At 44.3% G+C, this 18,494-nt stretch overlaps 1 protein-coding gene across 1 annotated transcript in view; it reads left to right on the top strand.

Moving 5' to 3' along the window:
• The window catches only part of igsf3 (immunoglobulin superfamily, member 3), a 71,838-nt gene that overhangs the window by 41,090 nt on the left and 12,254 nt on the right, over positions 1 to 18,494 (top strand). The window contains exons 3-6 of the mRNA XM_080478491.1: positions 3,430 to 3,849; positions 6,914 to 7,300; positions 11,205 to 11,612; positions 14,538 to 14,963. Of these exons, the coding sequence (XP_080334617.1) occupies positions 3,430 to 3,849; positions 6,914 to 7,300; positions 11,205 to 11,612; positions 14,538 to 14,963 (1,641 nt within the window). The remainder of the gene's footprint in view (positions 1 to 3,429; positions 3,850 to 6,913; positions 7,301 to 11,204; positions 11,613 to 14,537; positions 14,964 to 18,494) is intronic.

Raw genomic sequence — 18,494 nt, 5'->3', positions numbered from 1 at the left:
TAAGGATGTGACTGAATTTTATTGTGATGGTTAGATGTCTCTGAAATGTCGACCGAGGAATAGAAAAAAAAAATCAAAAGTTACCTTGAGGCTGTTGCATGTGGTCAGAGCCAACAGATGAGTTACCGGAGCTCACATTGCTGTTCCTGATAGATATTGCGTCACAGTGTATTACATATGGAGCTGCATCCTTTATGACAAGAAAGTGTTGGTCTTGCTTGCCATCGCCTAGAGCACCAACAATGAGCATGTGAGCATCAGAACTGGACAATATACTCATGGAAGGCCTCGGCTGAAGGCTGCGTGTGTTTGTGTGTTGCTTTCCTGGGGACCACATGGTACCGCAATGCACTATGGGAAAATGACAAACAGAAACAGTGGGATTGTATGGGCAGTTGGCTTTTACAGAAATGTATCACAAGCAAAGTAATGGACCTTGCTGCAAAGCAAATTGACTGAAGGATAACCTTAATAGGGTTAGGTTTTGACCTGGCCTTCAAAGATCTAACTTGGTATGAGTAATACAAACAAGTCTGATTCAAGGCGGTTAGACCTCGCAGCTCACAGGACTCAAGGACTATGCTGCTTCTTGTTGCCAGAAACCGTGGGACAATGTCATAGAAGGCCTGTTTCGAGTGGACAGATCTGTTTGTTGCAATAAAAAGGAACACCTATAACTATAAGCCCATGGTTAGAATGTTTTGGTGAACAACTGTATAATCTTTATAATAAAGCTGATTTTCAAATAGGTTATTTTCATGTTTTTACACACACCTTTTTAAGTCGATAAAATATAAACTTGCGTGCACATTTTTCATGTAATTAATCTTAATTTCATTTAGACGGCACAAGATTTAGAAGTCTCATAGGATTATGAAACGTAGTGAATCTGCTGAAAGTTAGTAAATGTTAATATGGAACAATTATCTCTCAGCAGTTGCAACCATTACCAGCAATTGCTCACCCCAAATTTGTTATGAATAAACCTTTTGACAATAAACACTAATACAGGCTCGGTGAGATTCCCATGTTAGTCATTTTATCGTGCAACCAACAAACGAATATATCAGCAGGATAGCTTTATTGCTGCCCATGACTACCATTTGCATTCCTGGCTGCTAGACGGTTTATCAAGCACTCAGGGTAATGGAAAAGTGCATTAGAGGTCATGTTCATTCAGGCCTCATCAGTATTTTCAATAGTACTGCAAACAATGGCAGAAAACTGTTTATTCTTGTCTGGGAACTGATGTGTATGGTGTCTCCTGCAGCATCTCATTAGAGTGCCACTGAGTCTGACCCACCTGATTACTTCTTTTCCTGCCACTTTTGTTTCATCACTGTTTCTCCCTTTGAGTGCCTTGTTAAACTCCACTAACCAGATGTCAACCCACTTCTCTCCGCCTCCTCTATATATTTTTCCTCTGATCTCTCTGTCTTTGTTCCCTCGTTTGTTTCATTAGTCGTGTCTGTTTCTCTGTTCTCCCAATCTCAAAATTTGACTGATGTCCTCTTACTCACGAGCACATGGGCGCACGCACACGCAAACACATGATCAGCGCACGTCTGCAGTCCATGTAGCGTGAATTTGCAAAGAATATCGGAGGGTTGTAGCAAATTAGTCACAGCGAGTGAGAAGCAGCACAGGCCCTGGACATGCTTATTTTTAGTCTTCATAATTGTGTTTTCAAGAGTCCCAACACCCAAACATCTTGACAAAAGCACTCGACCAACATAAACTCTCTCACAGTGCACTTCAATTCTCTGGCTTTTATGAGATGTTCATGGCCACCACATGGCAACGCACGGCAGCTCCTGTTGGCAGTATTCACCCAATTAATTTCATCCCAGCTCGGCTCAAACCTGTAATTCTTAACCTCAGAGAGTGTGCAACCACCCCCATGTGTGATAACCTGACCTGGTGACCTCTCTTCCTCTTAGTTGTCAATAATGCATTACGTGTGGAAATCTTAAACCCAATGCTATCTGCCGCTCTTTCTGCTTCTGGCACCCTGGTGCTCATCCAAAAATAATCTTTATTTTTTTTTTCTAATACAAGTTCTTCTAGAAAGCTATACATATTTATTTCTGTCAGTGATAATTTTTTTCCCCGGCCTCCTCTGAAATCACAGCATCTTGATGTCTATTTTGCTTCCCCGCCACTCCCCCCCCCCCCCCCCCCCCCCCCCCCCCCCCCCCACTCTCCACTGTTCTCAACCATCTGGCTTGGATTCTTGCCTTTATTCTCAGTTAAATTGTTGAAAGAAGGTCTGTGCTGACTCTATTACAGTAATTTTAACTTGCTGTTTGTATATTTAGTATGTGTGATCAAAAACTGTTTGAAATGTTTAGTGAGATGGAGCATTGCTGTAAGATGTTATTATGTCTGTAGAAAACCTTATGGGATTTAATCAGTCTGAATGAAGTGCCAGGGGGGTCTCTGGAGGTATCTGGGTCAGTGAGATAGAAAGAATGCCATCAACACACCATGGGACATGTGAGAATCATATATGGAGGAGGAAATAGAGGGCAGTCACCTCAGTAGACAAGCTTGGCTGCATTAACACCTTTTCATCACACTTTTTCCTGCCAGTAAATCAGATTAATAACTACTGATGGTATAAGAGTTGTTTATTTTCATATCTTAATTGTACTAATACTAGTACCTCGCATTTAAAAATTATGCAATTACACTGTGATGGCGGGTTTTCTTCAGAGGGCCATAGAGGTACAAGTTGTATATATTTTTATGTATGAAAAACAAGCCTCATGTATAAAAAATTAAAGGTTTCTGTTTTCTTCTCGGTGTGAAACTATAAAGTCAACCTTTGTGTTACCTCTCAATTATAGGGGTATTTTAAGCTGGCGTGCCACCCCCTCAGCCCTTCAGTGGCTCAATCCTTATATAGTATAGCACATTGTGCAAATGACAAATTCCGTCATCATCAGTCTGCTCGGTATCACACGGTTGGACGAACTTTCGCACAGTCAGAAAGAATTAACCATGTCATGTCATTTGCTTTAAGCACTGCCGCTGAATCTCCCAAGCAACCTCACCTCTCTTTGCCCAGTTCAATGTAACTTTCTATCCTTAGACAACCCAGGGCTGATTTCACTGTATGAATAGCTGATGTTTTGCATTCTCATTGGAAATGTCAAGCTTCATTACCAGCTGATTTTTGTGAGCGCTTTTGATAATTCTGTTTATTGTGCATGTTGTTCAGTATTCTTCAGCGCTGTCTCATGTGAATACTTATCTTCTCTCTTGTAATAGTGATTCTGATCTCAAGTAAACTGCTAGATTAAATATAGAATAAATAAATAAAAAGCAAATATTGAGGAAGAGAGTGACTTTCCTACTCTCGGTTTTTCTCATGCCCTACATATGCATGCTGATAATCTTTCTTCATTCTTCGATTTGTCTTTGCAGTTATTGCGGACTCTTTGACAGTGACTGCTCCAGCTCAGACTCTTTCCAAAGTGGAGGGCGACACATTACAGCTCACCTGTGAGGTGTCCAGGACCACCATGCAGCACACTCACTTGTCAGTAGGTTGGTACCTGCGGTCCCCAGAGGACGCCACCGCCCCGCCGCAGGAGTTGGTCACCTTGTCAAGGGACTTTGTTTTGCGCTCCGGGGGACCGTATCGGCAGAGGATGGCTGCGGGGGACCTCAGGTTGGATAAAACCAGCGCTACAGCCTACAGACTGACCATTCACAAGCTGCAGCCTGTAGACCAGGGCCTGCTCTACTGCCAGGCCGCTGAGTGGATTCAGGACTCGGACGGGAGCTGGTTCGCCATGACCCGAAAACAGAGCGATAAGACTCAGCTCCGGATTCAACCAACGGGTGAGTGAATGATAAATGGAATGCACTCGCATAGTGATTTTCCTACCAAAGCACTTTGACATTAACTAGCCTCTTATTTAGCGCCCATTTAGTTTTCGCACTGGGCAGACTGTGTGTGTATGAATGGAGCTGCCATGAAGGTGCGGCCCATTTACAGCAACTTGGTGCTCGTAATCTTGCCAAACACACTTGTAGACATGTGGGGAAAAGGAGCTCGGAGTTTAACCAGCAGCTCTATAATGAGTGCACAGACTGCTGCTTTCTTTCTAATCTAGACTGAGAGGAAAAGATTGTGTGGGAAAAGACGAGTGCAGAGGGAGCGAGGGTAAAGACAGTGGTCTAGGATCCCCCTGTCCTCTGACTGGCACACACGCCTGCTTGTGGGCCGGGTTCCACTGATTGCTGATCAGTATCTCAAGCTAAGCTCATTAGCCGACTAAAAAGAGCTTAACTAAACCTCCATAGACTCCGCACTTTTGTATTAGTGTCTGTTTGATGGGCAACATTACAAGCACATCCAAGAATACATTTAACCAGCTCCAAATGGCGTGGGTGTTTGACACAGGAGACCCATGACTTCCACAGAAACAACCTCCTCGGGCTACAAGTGTCCCAGAGTTCAGAAGCCAAAAATGGGGTTTTTCAATTGCATCTCGCAAACAGTTCCACCAGTTTAATTTCTCCCAGACTACATCAGTGGGAGAAACCGTGCTGGTTTAATAATGCTGTTGCCAAATCTGTAAGCAGAGATTCCCTAACGGGTGGGAGGAAGGAAGTTGCTATCTGAGGGAGGACGAGGGGGTGTGGAGGGTGGCCTGAGGAGGAGCAAGTAACAAGGGGTGCATGATGGAAGTGTGTGGGAGGCACCAAATATGTGCACTGGTGGCTAACAGACTAATATACCTCATATGATAATAATCTAATAAGATGTCAACCTCCAGACCGGAAGGCCCCGAAACAAAGACAGCTTTATGACTGCTCACACGCACTTATAGCCTCTCACCCAGCTCAACCCGATCACACCCACTGTGCTGTGTTCCACATACATAAAGCATCTCTTTGTATGCTTCCAAGAAAGGGCCACGGAGATGGGTGATAAACCGCCTCGACATTAGCTCAATTACCAAGGAAGCATGCGGTGGCGAGTGGCTCATGCCAGTAAATCACTTCAAAGTGGAATCGTTTTGCCTTTCCCCATTAAACATCAGATCCGCTCTGGACCAATGCGACTTGATGGTGCCCCAGATAGCACTGTGTGGATGAGGAGGAGAGCGGGAACTCGGATGTAAAGCAGGTTTGTCAGATAAGTTCCTGCGACTTCAGGGAGGAGACAAAAGGCACGATGAGCTCTCCTCTCAACACCCTTTGTCACTCTCCGTCTTCCATGTAATCTATTATGGATGGAGGTATTGTTGCATGACAAAGAGAATAAAGCAGTGGTGCTGCGATATGTGGCTGGAGGTGGAAGTGCACGAACTTATGCAATTGTGTAAATTCATCTGAATTATTATTTGTGGGTACATGTTACATGACGAGGGTGCAGCTTGCATCCTTCCGGGCTGAAAAGTATAGTTGGTGTTACACCTGCCTGAGCGCGTATTTGACTGAGCGCATGCAAGGGAAATTTAGAAAGGAGAGGCAGCGGCTTCTCCATTAAGACTCCTATTATAAAAGATGGAGTGGATCTCAAGACAGCCCCATCACTAGCTAATCACCCACAGCCGGCATCAGAGAGAGGAGCCACAGACAGAATCCTAATGTACCTCTCACTCTCTGTTTTCACCATATCTGCCTTTTCCCCCTCTTTTCTCTCACCTCTTCTCTTGTTTCCCACTCTCATATCACCTCTCATTTTCTGCAGCCATGTCTCCCCTCATTAATACATTTTTTTTTTCTTGCTCCCTCATATTCAGCTTTGCTTTCTGTTTATTTATTCATCTTCTATATTATCGAATCATGAACACATGCTGGATGTATAAAAAAAAAAGGCCATCCTCTATAGAGTCTACTTGCTTAAGTACTGTTATACATTTCCAAACTTGCAAGTTCTGTGTGCACTGTGAACTTTTAAGAGTGGTTACACCATTGCAAATTGCATTTAGCTACACGTATGCTTCTGTACATGTTGATATTCAGCATGTGTGTGCATTAACGGATATATACTGTATGGGTAAACAATATCTCATAATAATGCTCCCCTTTATAATGAGCTCTACACCAGGGGCAGGCTTTGAACTTTTCCACATGAGTGTGTTTGCCCATTTAAAGTCTTTGTAATTACAGCTGGGGGCTACCACCTCACTGAGATGCAAAGCAGCTGTCTCTGTTACATACTGTACCCATCATGTGGAAATTGAAATAAATAAAATGGGGATGACACACACACACACACACACATATACACAAGCCCACGTGCCGACAACAAGTGTAATTTGGCCAAAAGGAGCCACTACCAGGAGCAGTGTTTACTCTTGCCTGTTGTCTTAGACAGTTCAAGAGGAGGAGGAAAAAAGAGTGCCCGACTCCTCGTTTCAGACAGCTGAAGAGAATTTTAATTAGATGCGTTTCTTTTTTTTCTTTTTTATTGCAGAGGTGAAACCAAGGGGGGAGAGAAAGGAGACAGCAGAGCTGTCTGAAAGATCACAGTTTTACTGGAGCAGTGTACTGTGTGACCTCAACCTCTGCTACTTTCTATTCTGTTTCTCTCTCTCTCCAGCACAAACTGCTGCTATTGCCCTCGGCCACTCTTCAATCTATTCACTCTCATTTTTTGTGATTGCCGGTTCAGCTTACTAAACTGTAGATATTACAAAAATGCAGAGGTTTGAAATACATTTCAGCTTTAGCCTAAATTTAGAATTGTGTTCAGTTTGAGACTTTAGAAACATGTTTGGAAATGTGAAGAAAAAAGAATTACCTTGAGGAGAGCTCGCCCACACGTGCACTCGCTCTGCTGTGCCGCGTTTTTAACAATTAAGTGTTCCATGAAAGTGTTTTGTACTTTCCTTTTGACAAAATGAATGTCTTTAACATTGATGTTCCCTTTTGTTTTCCTCCCATTCAGACCGGGACTTCAGCATCCAGGTGAGCACGGAGCGACGGTCCTTCACGGCCGGTGAGCCGCTGGAGCTTCGCTGCACCATTGAGGCGCAGAATGTCCCCGAGCGTTTCTTCTCGGTGTCGTGGGTCTTCAGCAGCTCACCGGTGGCCGTGGTGGGCCCCAGTGCCGTGCCTGTCCTGGGCCCGGAATATGTCGCCCGTGAGGCGGCGGGCCACATGACTGTGCGTAAAGAGAGCACAAATGTACACCTGCTCAAGCTGCAGCACTTGCGTCCCGAAGATGCTGGGAAGTATATCTGCCGTGTAACAGAGCGAGAGAAGACACCCACGGGAGACTTTATCGACCGCAGCAAGAGGTCCCGCAATGTCCAGATCACAGTCCAGCCACTCAGTGAGTAATAATCGTTTCACGAGGCCACTGGCTTAGTTGTCCTGTCCTTAGTTGTCAATTACGCCAAGAAGGATGAGCTTTTCGTAATAGCAGTTTTATCTTCATACGGGCCATATGGAATGTCATTCTGTTTTCCACTCCAGCCTCTCTCTTTCTCTCTCTCTCGTTCTCTCTCTCTCTCTCTCGTTCTCTCTCTCTCTCTCTCTCTCGTTCTCTCCATCTTCCCCTCTATCTGTCGAGGTGGCCAATAACTGATAACCGTGCAGCCTCTATTGTTAGCTGTGAGTAAGAGGGAAAAGGATAATGCTACTCCGATTCCTGATGTATTTTCTGTTTGAGTGGATTGCTAAGGATTGGTAATGCAGCATTATGGTCCTTCTCATTTCCTTGGCTTAGTAGGAGGGGGAAAACACTACAGTAGAATAATGGAGAGCCGAGAAGTCGGGACTGAAGGAGGCTGATTTAACAGCCATGAAATGAAAGTGTGGAGAAAGAAAGGCACCCGGATCTCCAGGGCCCTCTAAGTGGTTCCCCGGGCTAAATTAATGTGTTCTGCTGGGGCAGACCTCTTCAGCTGGGTTAAGCAGGGCTGGCCAGTGTGGTTGTCGATTGTGCAGCTGTTTGATACAAATATACAAACCTTTAACATCTCTGCACTCAATCTGCTTTTTGAAACTTCACTTTCTTTCAATCACGGCGCGTGGCGAGCACGCTGCACTCTCTCATCCCTCTATTCTTCTGTCTCTCAGGACTAGGAGAGTGCATGGAAAAAGAAATCTCCTGCCAACATAAAAAAGCCTAATAGCCATAAAGTAGCATCTCCTTTCAAGCCGCCTATGCTACCTTATTCTGACCGCTCTGCACCCCTCGCTAAATCAGAAAAAACAAAACAATGACCAGGAGCCTGCACCAGCCTCCCGGGAGTCGCTCTGTATGGGAGGTATTGTTTCTGCAACAAAAGACGTTAATGCTGTATAAAGGATGTTTATAGGGTTTACACAAGATAATAACCATGGTTATTGGGAGGGAATGTCCATGGAACACAGTAGTGGTGTGCAGGCAGCACGTGTTTTGTGCACAAACTGTTTTCAAATGCTTGCTTTCTCATCCACACTTTACAGACTTTATGACTTTAATTGGCAGATTTATGTGAGAGGTAGAAATAGGCTGTGACGCAGGTTAAAGTTGATGAGTCAGAAAAAGGCAGCACGAAACGGCAAGGATTTAAAAAAAACAAAAAAAACAAACAAACGGGGATAATCATTTGTGACAAACGAGTACTGATGGATGCATTCACATTTGCAATGGGAAATGGAGGTGTCCAAAAGGAATCTCTATCATATACATAGAAAGGACCAGTGCAAAGTAGAAAAAGCAAGCTTTAAAAACTTTATTGCTACCATTTCTTCACTTGTCTGCAGCCTAAAAATATTTATTGAATAAAACGCAAAGAAAAAGGAAACTCGCCATAAAGTTGAGGAAAAAAACAGGGTGTTTGAAAGGACAGTAGATGTATCTACATCAGCAACCGTCAAGCAATCCTCTCTTAATGCCTCAAGAGTATGGAGAAGTATTGTAATACAATATGTTCTTGGCTGTAAGAGGGAAAAAAAGGATGAATATGTTACACTTTAAGACATTGAAAAGAAAAAAGGATGAAAGGTTTTCTCTTTGTTCGTTTGAGTGTTGTAGAAATAAGGAGCGAGTTTATTCCATATTCACAGAGAGTTCATGCTTATAAGAAGGGCCACAGAGGAAAGGGAGGGAAGCAGTAGAGCTTGGCCTGGGGGTAGAAAAAAAAATGGAGTAAGCCATCCCCTCAAGAGACAGCAGCAGTCACCCCACAGGAGGAAGAGAGCTTATGGGTCAGACAGAGCTCGGTGATGTTTGATGGATGATTAAAGTGATGTGAGACCAGATAAAGTGGAAGAACCGAGCAGAAGAGTCAGTAAATACTTTCATCCCTTTTTTCTGAAGTGCCACTGGGCCCTGTGATCTGAACCCTCTTTCCTGTGTGTATGTGTGTATTCGGTGAACAAGCTTCACAGGGTTAAAAGAAAAAAAGAGAGAGAGAAAGAATTTTAACCCACACTCACAAACTCACCAGTGTCTCCTCTCTGGCTGTCACTCTGATGTGCCCTAAGCCAGTAACAAAACTGCACTATCGTATTCTCTCTCTCTCACACACACACTCTCCTGTACACACCCACAAACATCCAAACGCACATGCCCAGTACCTCCACAGGACTGAGCTATACTCCCGGGAAAAATGCTCGGTGTTTTTTTTGCCCCTGGCCTCCTCTACACTCTGACTGTTTTGACGCAGCAAGAGTAATTCTTGTTGTGGGGAATTTAGTGTGACTAGTGAAGATTTTGAGGAACTTTTCCTACTTTGCCATATATCACAAAGTGTGCTGTGCCATATACTCCATAGTTGCGGTTGATACTCGGACTCTTCACATTTTAACCTTTTCATTGTTGTAGACTTTTATATTAGATAGAGCCGCTGTGCCACAATAGACCTATGGACTGTGTTTAAGCATGTACGTGTATATTATAAATGGAACAATTCTTCACCACCTGCTTAACTGTCTACCATGGTGAAAGTACGTAGGACATGTGGGAGTCAACTACAGGTAGAGAAGTTATTGGGGTGGGTAGTTGACCGCCTCACATAACAGGGGAGAAGCAGTGGAAAGTTTGGTATAATTATTTATAGGATGTTATTTTGTCATAAAAATGTCATCCTATAAATAAGTGTATTGTATGAAAATTGTTGAGCCATCATCGGCATTATGTCACAAGATTCAGCCTGATTGAGGTGGTGTCTTTTTATTCCTTCTGTTCCTCGTCTATGCCGCTTCATCACACATGAGTCAATCCTGTCTGACTCACGGCAAAGCCAGGGTTAACGTTGGATAGGTCACCAGTCAATCTCAGAGCAAACACAGACCGACAGTCACACACTCACACACACACAGACAACTGTAGTAACCCCCCCCCATTTGAATTAAGTTCTGTTTTTCTTTATTTTATCAATAAACAAGCCCATCTCTCCTGTACGCCTCCTGTAGGTACATCACATTGTCTGACGCCCAAAAAAAACGGAGTTCTTCAGAGCTTTTTCTATCGCAATCAAGACAAGCGTATCGTCTTTGCTTAAATTAACCTTGGGACGTGTCTGGAGCTTCCGTCTAGCAGCCTTATTGGATGTAGTTTGGGAAAGCTTGTGTGTGCGTGTTCAGTGTGCCAGAGTTCATTCCAGGATAAGAACCAAGCAATGGCGTCAGACATTTTTTTAAAGCCTTGAGAAGTAGTAAATAAAATAAGAATTCAGTTTCAAAAGGTTGCTGGTTCCCAAAACACGGTGGACTCAGTGATTCTGCAATAGAAGAAGTGTTTAATCAGCCGGGCTTGCTAGACACAATCAGCCAGACACAAATAGGGCTCTTGGTCAGGGAGGTGAACAAGAAGAACCCACTGATAACTATCTCAGCAGCACTCAATCAACAAGGCATTTATGATAGTGGCTAGACTGAAACCAATGTTGAATAAAAGATGGATGAGAGTGGGCTTGGAACTTTCTAAACTGCAATCAAACTGAGTGCTCAAGTGAATCATTTCACTCATTAAAATCTTTTGGCATAACTACAGGCATGTTCACCTGGCTAATATTGCCTCCTTTTATTACAGCAATAAGACTTTATTTTTTTCTTTTGGAAAATTGGCTGAAAATGTCTAAAAACACATTTTCTCATGAAACCTAATGAAATCTTTTTCATTTGTGTTAAAAAAAAAAAAAAAGTGTGCAAAACTGAAGGTTTGTTAACTTCCTTTGAAAACCTTGATTCGTGTAATTTTCTTTAACATCGTCTGCTTGTCTGTTTTTTCTCTTCCAACCCAGAGAGCAACATCACCGTGTCACTGTCCAGTAACTCCTCAGAGGTCCTCGAGGGTGACGTGATCCAGTTGAGCTGCTCAGTCCAATCCACTACAGGCCCACTGTCTGTTGTCTGGCAGTGGACAGACAAGCAGAAAAGTGAACCCACCCAGGACGTGGTCTCTGTGGATCGAGATGGCACCGTGTGGCACCGTCCCGCCTACGGAGAACGCTCCACTTATGGCGAAATACGAGCGGAGAAGGTGCAGGGTGACGCATTCTCGCTGTCGCTGTACAATGCCTTACCCGGAGATGAAGGCGAGTACCGCTGCATAGTCACTGAGTGGATTCAGACCGGCACCGAACCAGAGCTGACCTGGGAGGAGATCGGAGAGAAGTCTGCTACCAAGACGGTTTCTGTCAAGACTGTCGGTGAGTTATTTCATCCGGAAGTAACCTCATAACAATCTTTCTAACGTGTTCAAGTGGGTGCGGTATGTCAACATTCTGAAAAGTACTGCGTGTTGGCGCACATGCCCACCGTATCAAAAACAGCCATATGGTTTGTGATTTGCTGAAGAGAAATGAATGGCTCAGGGAAAACATGTCGTCCACACAATAAAATGTATCATGGTTTATTCATGCGGCGCTCAGGGGAAAGAGCTATCATCACACACACACACACACACACACACACACACACACACACAGCTTTGTTTTAATCTCTTCGGGGGACTTTCACATCAACTTACATTCATATCCTGACATAACTACTACGTGCCAAGCCAGAACTCTCTCTCTCTCTCTCACCTTAACTTAACCCAAACCACTGCCAAAGCTGAAAACATAGATTCTCCTTAAGTATTAGTTAATTAACTTTATGTGGACTTGGATTGCCTTCTCGTATTCCAGTCCGCCTCATGTGTTTGTGTAAACAGGTCTAGTCGCTGACAATGGAGGTAAAACATCACCTGCGTCATGTCAACAGCAGTGCTTCCATGACACCCACCATAGACTCATGCACACCCACATGGATTGGCCAGAATTATTAGAATGGAAATGCAGCAGCAATGTGTTTCACAGTCTGTGGGTCTCCTCTGTCATTGCTGAGTTAAGCTGAACATCCTCGATACATACTGAGGAAGTCACTGGAGCGGAGCCGTGAGGAGCTGGCAGGCCAGGCCAGGCCTGGGTGCAACACACACACACACACACACACACACACACACACACACACACACACACACACACACACACACACACACACACACACACACACACACACACACACACACACACACACACACACACACACACACACACACACACACACACACACACACACACACACACACACACACACAACTAGCGGATTAGCTCCCTGCAGCACTGTGCTGCGGAGAAGAGATGTCAGTTTTTAAGTGGCCATTTGTTAAGTTCGGGCAACAACAGAAACATTAGTTTGAGGAACAAGGGACATATTATGCAAAACCGGGAAAAGAAGTCCAAAGCTGCTCATCTTTCTTCAGTAACACTCTTTGACATCGCTTCTTCCCTTCCTCCATGGTTGTTGATCAGAGGATTTTCCAAATGTGCACTCTAGTGTGACGGTCAATGTGCGTGTTTCACTTTGTCTCGGATTTGTTTTGCTCTCGTTTTTCTCACTTTAGCTTCCAACTACCGTTTCATTGGACCTAAACCTGTCAAGTAAATTTAGAACTTATTGTTGTTCCAACTTTCTACTTTTTCGTGGTTCTCGCGTTACACCCTTAGTTCTTGTATCTTAGAAATACAATTTTGAAAAGGGAAGGAATAAACGTGTGCTCCACTTTCCTTTCGGAGTTCCAAATTGCATTTCACATTGACCTGTCCTCTGGGTGAACCAGTCTCTAGACTGTAGTACAGCATATTATGTATGGCCACTGTACCTTCATTTAGTTCACAGCCTCTTCCTTTATGGACTCTTGTCTGCTTGCTGACAATACCCAGAGGGAATGGGAGAGGGGCATCCTCTGGGAATTTGGTGTGTTTGTTGCCGTGGTGAAGACAAAGCCGCTCAGTAGAGACTCTTCTTTCCAGCTGATTGGTTTAAGGGGCACTTATGGTGTCTGAGTGATAAATATATGAGTGAGAAGCCTACATGTGAACACACAAGCCAATGCATAGTACATGCTCAGACAGAATCTTTCGCACAATCAGCTTAGCAGTGAATGAAACAAGCAGTTTATTCACAAATAAAAAAAAAGCACAATGGAACAATGAATCGGCATGAAATCCTCTCTTTTTGTCACAGAGGCCGACAGACTGTGAGGCAAATGGAAGGATGGAAGAGGGGTGCCGGGAGATGGGAGATAGAGTGAGAGGGGAGAGTTATTGTCTGTTGGAGAATTATGGCCCCAGGCAGAAGTCCTAGCATAGCCAAGTCTGGACAGAAAGCCATTGATTACACACCCTGAAGGACACCGGGGATGATAGCTGTCAGAGGACGGGGGTGGGGGGGATGGTGACAGGAGTGTTGATACAAACATAATGGAGAATGTGTAAAGTTTTAAGAACAATGAATTATCCCATCAGGCAGAAATCCGCCTTAACCGGGATATCTTCATCCCTATTTGTTCCGCCTACTTTCTTTTTTTTTCTGTTTATTACCATCTTTCTAATATTCGAGTTCAATCTTTTAATGAAATGACCAAAAATAGGAACACCAGGACCGGGTTACTAACGGGCAATGGAGATGAGGCTTTTTTCCTTTATCCAGCGTCTCTTTCTTTCTTTCTTTCTTTCTCTTCATCTCTCATCTCCCTTGCTTCCCAGTGTAGGTGTATCTTGGCAATAATATATGAGTTGGGCAAATGTTTTTAGCTTAATGAGGATAGTTTAGACTTGGCAAGGAGCTCAGCGCAGATCGAACATCGGCGCTTAGAGGAAATCTCTCCCCAGGGTTTTCTTTGTTGCATCACTATTAATTTCGAAGCGCACTCCTACAGTCAAGCGCACAAACTTGCATATACACATCTGTCATTGGACGGTAAGGCCATAATGATGCGGAAAAATACTAGTGGAAATTGAGAAACTGCTTGACCTACAGTGTAGGTTGTTACGCTTCAAATAAATGCTGTTTTTATTTGTTCCAGCAGTGGGCTTTGTTGCTCTGAGTTGCCATGATAAAAAAAAAGAGCAAGTAATTTCCAGGGAAACAGTCTGAACCCCCACATTTTCTGAGCTTTAAACATTGAGAGAAAAGTCTTAAGTAGACCAAAATTGAGAAATATGCAGTGCCATAAGATAGAAACTGTTCATTATGATTAAGATTTGCAATGTCTCTAACGTCCCTTTTCTTTTCATCCCACCAACCAGAATCCTCCTTCATGGTGTCTGCGTCTTCACGGACACCTTCGATTTCCTTTGGAGATTCCTTTGACCTCCTGTGTTTGGTCAAGCCTCGTCATAATCCTCGTGTCCCCACATCTGTCACCTGGCGATTCATGCCGGCCGGCGCAGAAGTTGACGATGAGGACCAGGGAGAGTTCAAAGACCTCGTGACTTTCACCCGTGAAGGAACGCTGCAGTGGGGGGAGCAGCTGCTGGGGTTGGGTACACGCACCACGGTGGACCGCTCCCACTCCAACACGAACTTCCGGCTGTCGGTGACCCGGGCTGGGCGTCGGGAGGCGGGCAAATACCAGTGCACTGCGGTACTGTGGCGGAAGAACTACGACAACAGCTGGAGCAGAGTGGCCAACCGCACTTCTAACCTGCTTGGCATCAGTGTTCTACAGCCAGGTAAAACTGCATGACTGCATGCCAGGTGGCCACACGCCTAATTGGACTAGACACACACCAGCACACAAATGGGGATCAACACAGAATAAGACACACACACACACTGAGACATGTGCACATCGCACAAATTCACCAGAGCTTAGAGGATTTCTGCCTGCTCTAATTGCACTTAGTCCTTGGTTTAGCCTCTAATTGGAGTGTGTTTGGATGTGTGTTTGTGGGTGTGCAGGCCAGGGTGGAGTCTCCTAATGGAGCGTGGTGAACGGTTTGCTGAATATCCCCCAGGAAGAGAAAACTCAGTGAAAGGGGTGGAAGAGTTTGAAGCAAAGCATGGAGACGCCGAGAGTGAGAAAGTGTGATAAAGAGAGTGAGCGATCCGTCCTTGAACCTTTTTCCTCAGCGGAGGCATTAAAATGTCTGCGCCTCCCTCATTGGCCCTCTGTGCTTCGTGCACACACGGAAAAACCCATTCAGAACAGCCCAATTAGTGGAGGAGCACAAACAAAAAAACATATAGGCACAAACACACATTGGCCTAATTTAGTCAAATCTGGAGAGCCTCTACACTATGATGCTTCATTTATTCAGGTGAATGTGCCTGAGCTATATACTAAAGAAAACAAAATTGTAAGGGTTTTAAAGCAATTCAGTGAAGCATTTTTTTTATACACCACCAATGAACCATAGGTTTGTTTGATTTAGCAGAAGAAATGTGAGTGAGCTGCACAGGTGGCATGGCAAGTAGGTTTTCAATTTGTTGTAACATCAACAATTGTGTAACATCTTCTGAAATGTCAAATGTAGGCCTGCTGTGTTATATTCGTGATCATGAGCAATGAGTGCCCGCAGTCCTCCCTCTTCCAAACTCAGCTGAGGATAAACAAGAGGCTGCATTGAGCCTGAAGGCAGACCATGATGATCAATAACGTGTTAAAAGTGAGTCAGTAAAAACACAGTCGCATGTACAGTCCGGATAGTCGGTCATTCCATGCTATTGATTCAGATGCACACAAATGCGAACAGATGTACACAGACCTGCATACACATACCAAGCTGATACAGGGCGTTATTTGCTTGACTGGCTCTGTTGTGACCTTAACCACTCACGCAGAACACACACGCACCCGCAGACACCATTCCCAGCCTCTTCACAAGTTATTTGAAAATCGACTTATCATCCTGAGTGTCCAATAATCCTACCCCAATGTGCAGTTTACTTTGTTTATCCTTAACTAGAAAAGTCTTAGCACGCACACCCCCGCGCACACTCTCTCTCACACACACACAGGCACGCACACCCCCGCGCACACTCACACACACAGAGACAGATGTTTTGTGACAAACTGAGACCTCCTCCCGGTCTTTTTCCAACAGTGTCTGTGTCAGTGTCTCCATGACAAAGTGATCAGTTACCTTGGTAATGCCATCAGTTACCGTGACGATGTGATCAGTTGCCGACTGAAATCCAATCAGTAACCGTAACGGCGCAATCATTCTGTGTGTAGGGCAGTATCTCACAAGGGAGGACGAGTGAGTAATTCCTTTATCTCATTGGTTGCTGAGGCCCGGCACTGTCCTGGTCATGCTGCGTTCATCCCCTCTGCCTCCTGTGTGTTTTCTCTTTTCTTTTTTTGGTTGTGTAGTCAGACCTTCATTTAGACTGATGATTCATTTGTCAGAATGTAGGACGTCTTTCTCTGCCTCACGCCTCTACTCCCCTTCTGCTTTCCCTTCACTATTTTAAATGTTACCCACTCCTGGCAAAATGAGTGGCTGGCATTTCCAACTTCTCTGTCAAAGCGGTGGAATAAAGGGGATCGTGTGTATTGAGATGTGAGCAAACAGCATATGACCAGATACATAATTGAGAGACTTTAAATCACGTTTCCAGATTTACCTGCTCAATATGCATGAGCTGCCTCAACTGCCATATGTGTGCACATGCATACTTGTGTGTGTATATCAAACTTATTGCATGAATGCCCCTGTCCTGCCCCTTGTGTTCTGCTTGCGAGAGATTTCATATGCTTACTTTGCATGTATAAGGAAGCCTTCCTCACCCCTGATACCCAGACGCACAACAGCCAAACTGCTTCTCTCAGCTCTCTGATGGTCCATTTCACCAGCGTCTTGTATTCAGAAAAAAGACACGCGCGCGTGCGTGTGTGTGTGCCTTACATAAGAATTGCAAATGTGAGATGTGGAGTGACGCTTCTCATTAAATTATTGTGCGAGTACATCAAAAGAAGGGACTGAAAACTACCATCAGAAAAAGCGTCCTTGATCCAACATCCATGCATCTCAGATCAGTAGAAGAAAAATGTTGGATGTAGATAAAAGCTGGACCGAGCCCCCTCAGAAGCAGTCAGCCGGTCAACATAATGTTTCATCAAACTACTGTGCCTGTGGCCCAGGCCAGGCCTACTTCCTGTTTCAGATCCTATTAGCAGCATGCTGCCCGTTTCCAAATCCCAGGGGTCATATCAGAGGAGTTCACCACTGTATCTGTTCACATGCACATGCAAGATTTTTATGTTTATTGTGAGGGCAACCCTGCGGCATAGTTAGGCTGAGATTATCCACCCCATAGGTTACATGCAAAAGACCATTGCACACACAGGAGCACAAATAACATCATCCTACACAAACAAGCAGTATGTGTATAAAAACTGGGGGTGGGGGTTACTTCTCAGAGTAAAAGTGTAATTATGCTTTGATGGAACATGATTCAATATTATCCCTCACAGTAAAATATGGCCACAAACACAGAAATAACACGCGCATGCAGTGTAAAGTTTCACATACAGTAGCAGCAGTATTAGATTGCCCCTGATTGAGTTTTCTTTTTGTCTCTTTCTGAAATGCAATCATAGCAAACACATGTTATGTATGGCGGATCACCAGGGAAGCCTCTGTCTCTCCAACACAATCCAATATCGTCTGCTCATAACTCATACTGAACGCAAACTGAAAACATGGAAAACTAATTATGCTGAATCTTCCCTAATGGAACCGGAGTTTAGATTAATGATGATTTAGGGAGATCAATACATTCTTTTCTCATAATTTAAGTATGTGTGTATGTGCGTGCGGGTATGTGTGTGTCTGGCAAACAAAGAGGGATATTAGGGCCGTCTGGTTATTGGCTGAGTTAGAATGATGATGGTAAGGAAGGTGGGTAAGGGTGGGGGGGTGCCCCACTTAGAGTTCTCCTCATTCCACCTCACACACCTACGCTTCCTTGGCTACCTTTCTTTCACATGATCAAACACCACGATACAGGAAATGATGTCTTTTTTCCTATTATTTGTATCCTTGTCTCTCACTTTTGAGCTCTTCTGTAGTTGTGCTTTGAGTTAGCAGATTTATACCGCCCACTGTCGTGTCCAGCGTTGTATGCTCTGTCATTGTCTCTGTTTTGGATAGTTGAGGGTGTCTTCGCATTTAATACGGGCTGACACTAACAGATGCTGCATGCACTCTCCTTTCATGCCACTGAACGTGTTGCCACCCAGCCTTTATTGATGGTGT

This window comes from Lipophrys pholis (assembly GCF_963383615.2).
Source record: "Lipophrys pholis genome assembly, chromosome: 13".
NCBI lineage: Eukaryota > Metazoa > Chordata > Actinopteri > Blenniiformes > Blenniidae > Lipophrys > Lipophrys pholis.
Note: the sequence above shows the minus strand (reverse complement) of the source record. Positions and strands in the feature narration are given on the sequence as shown.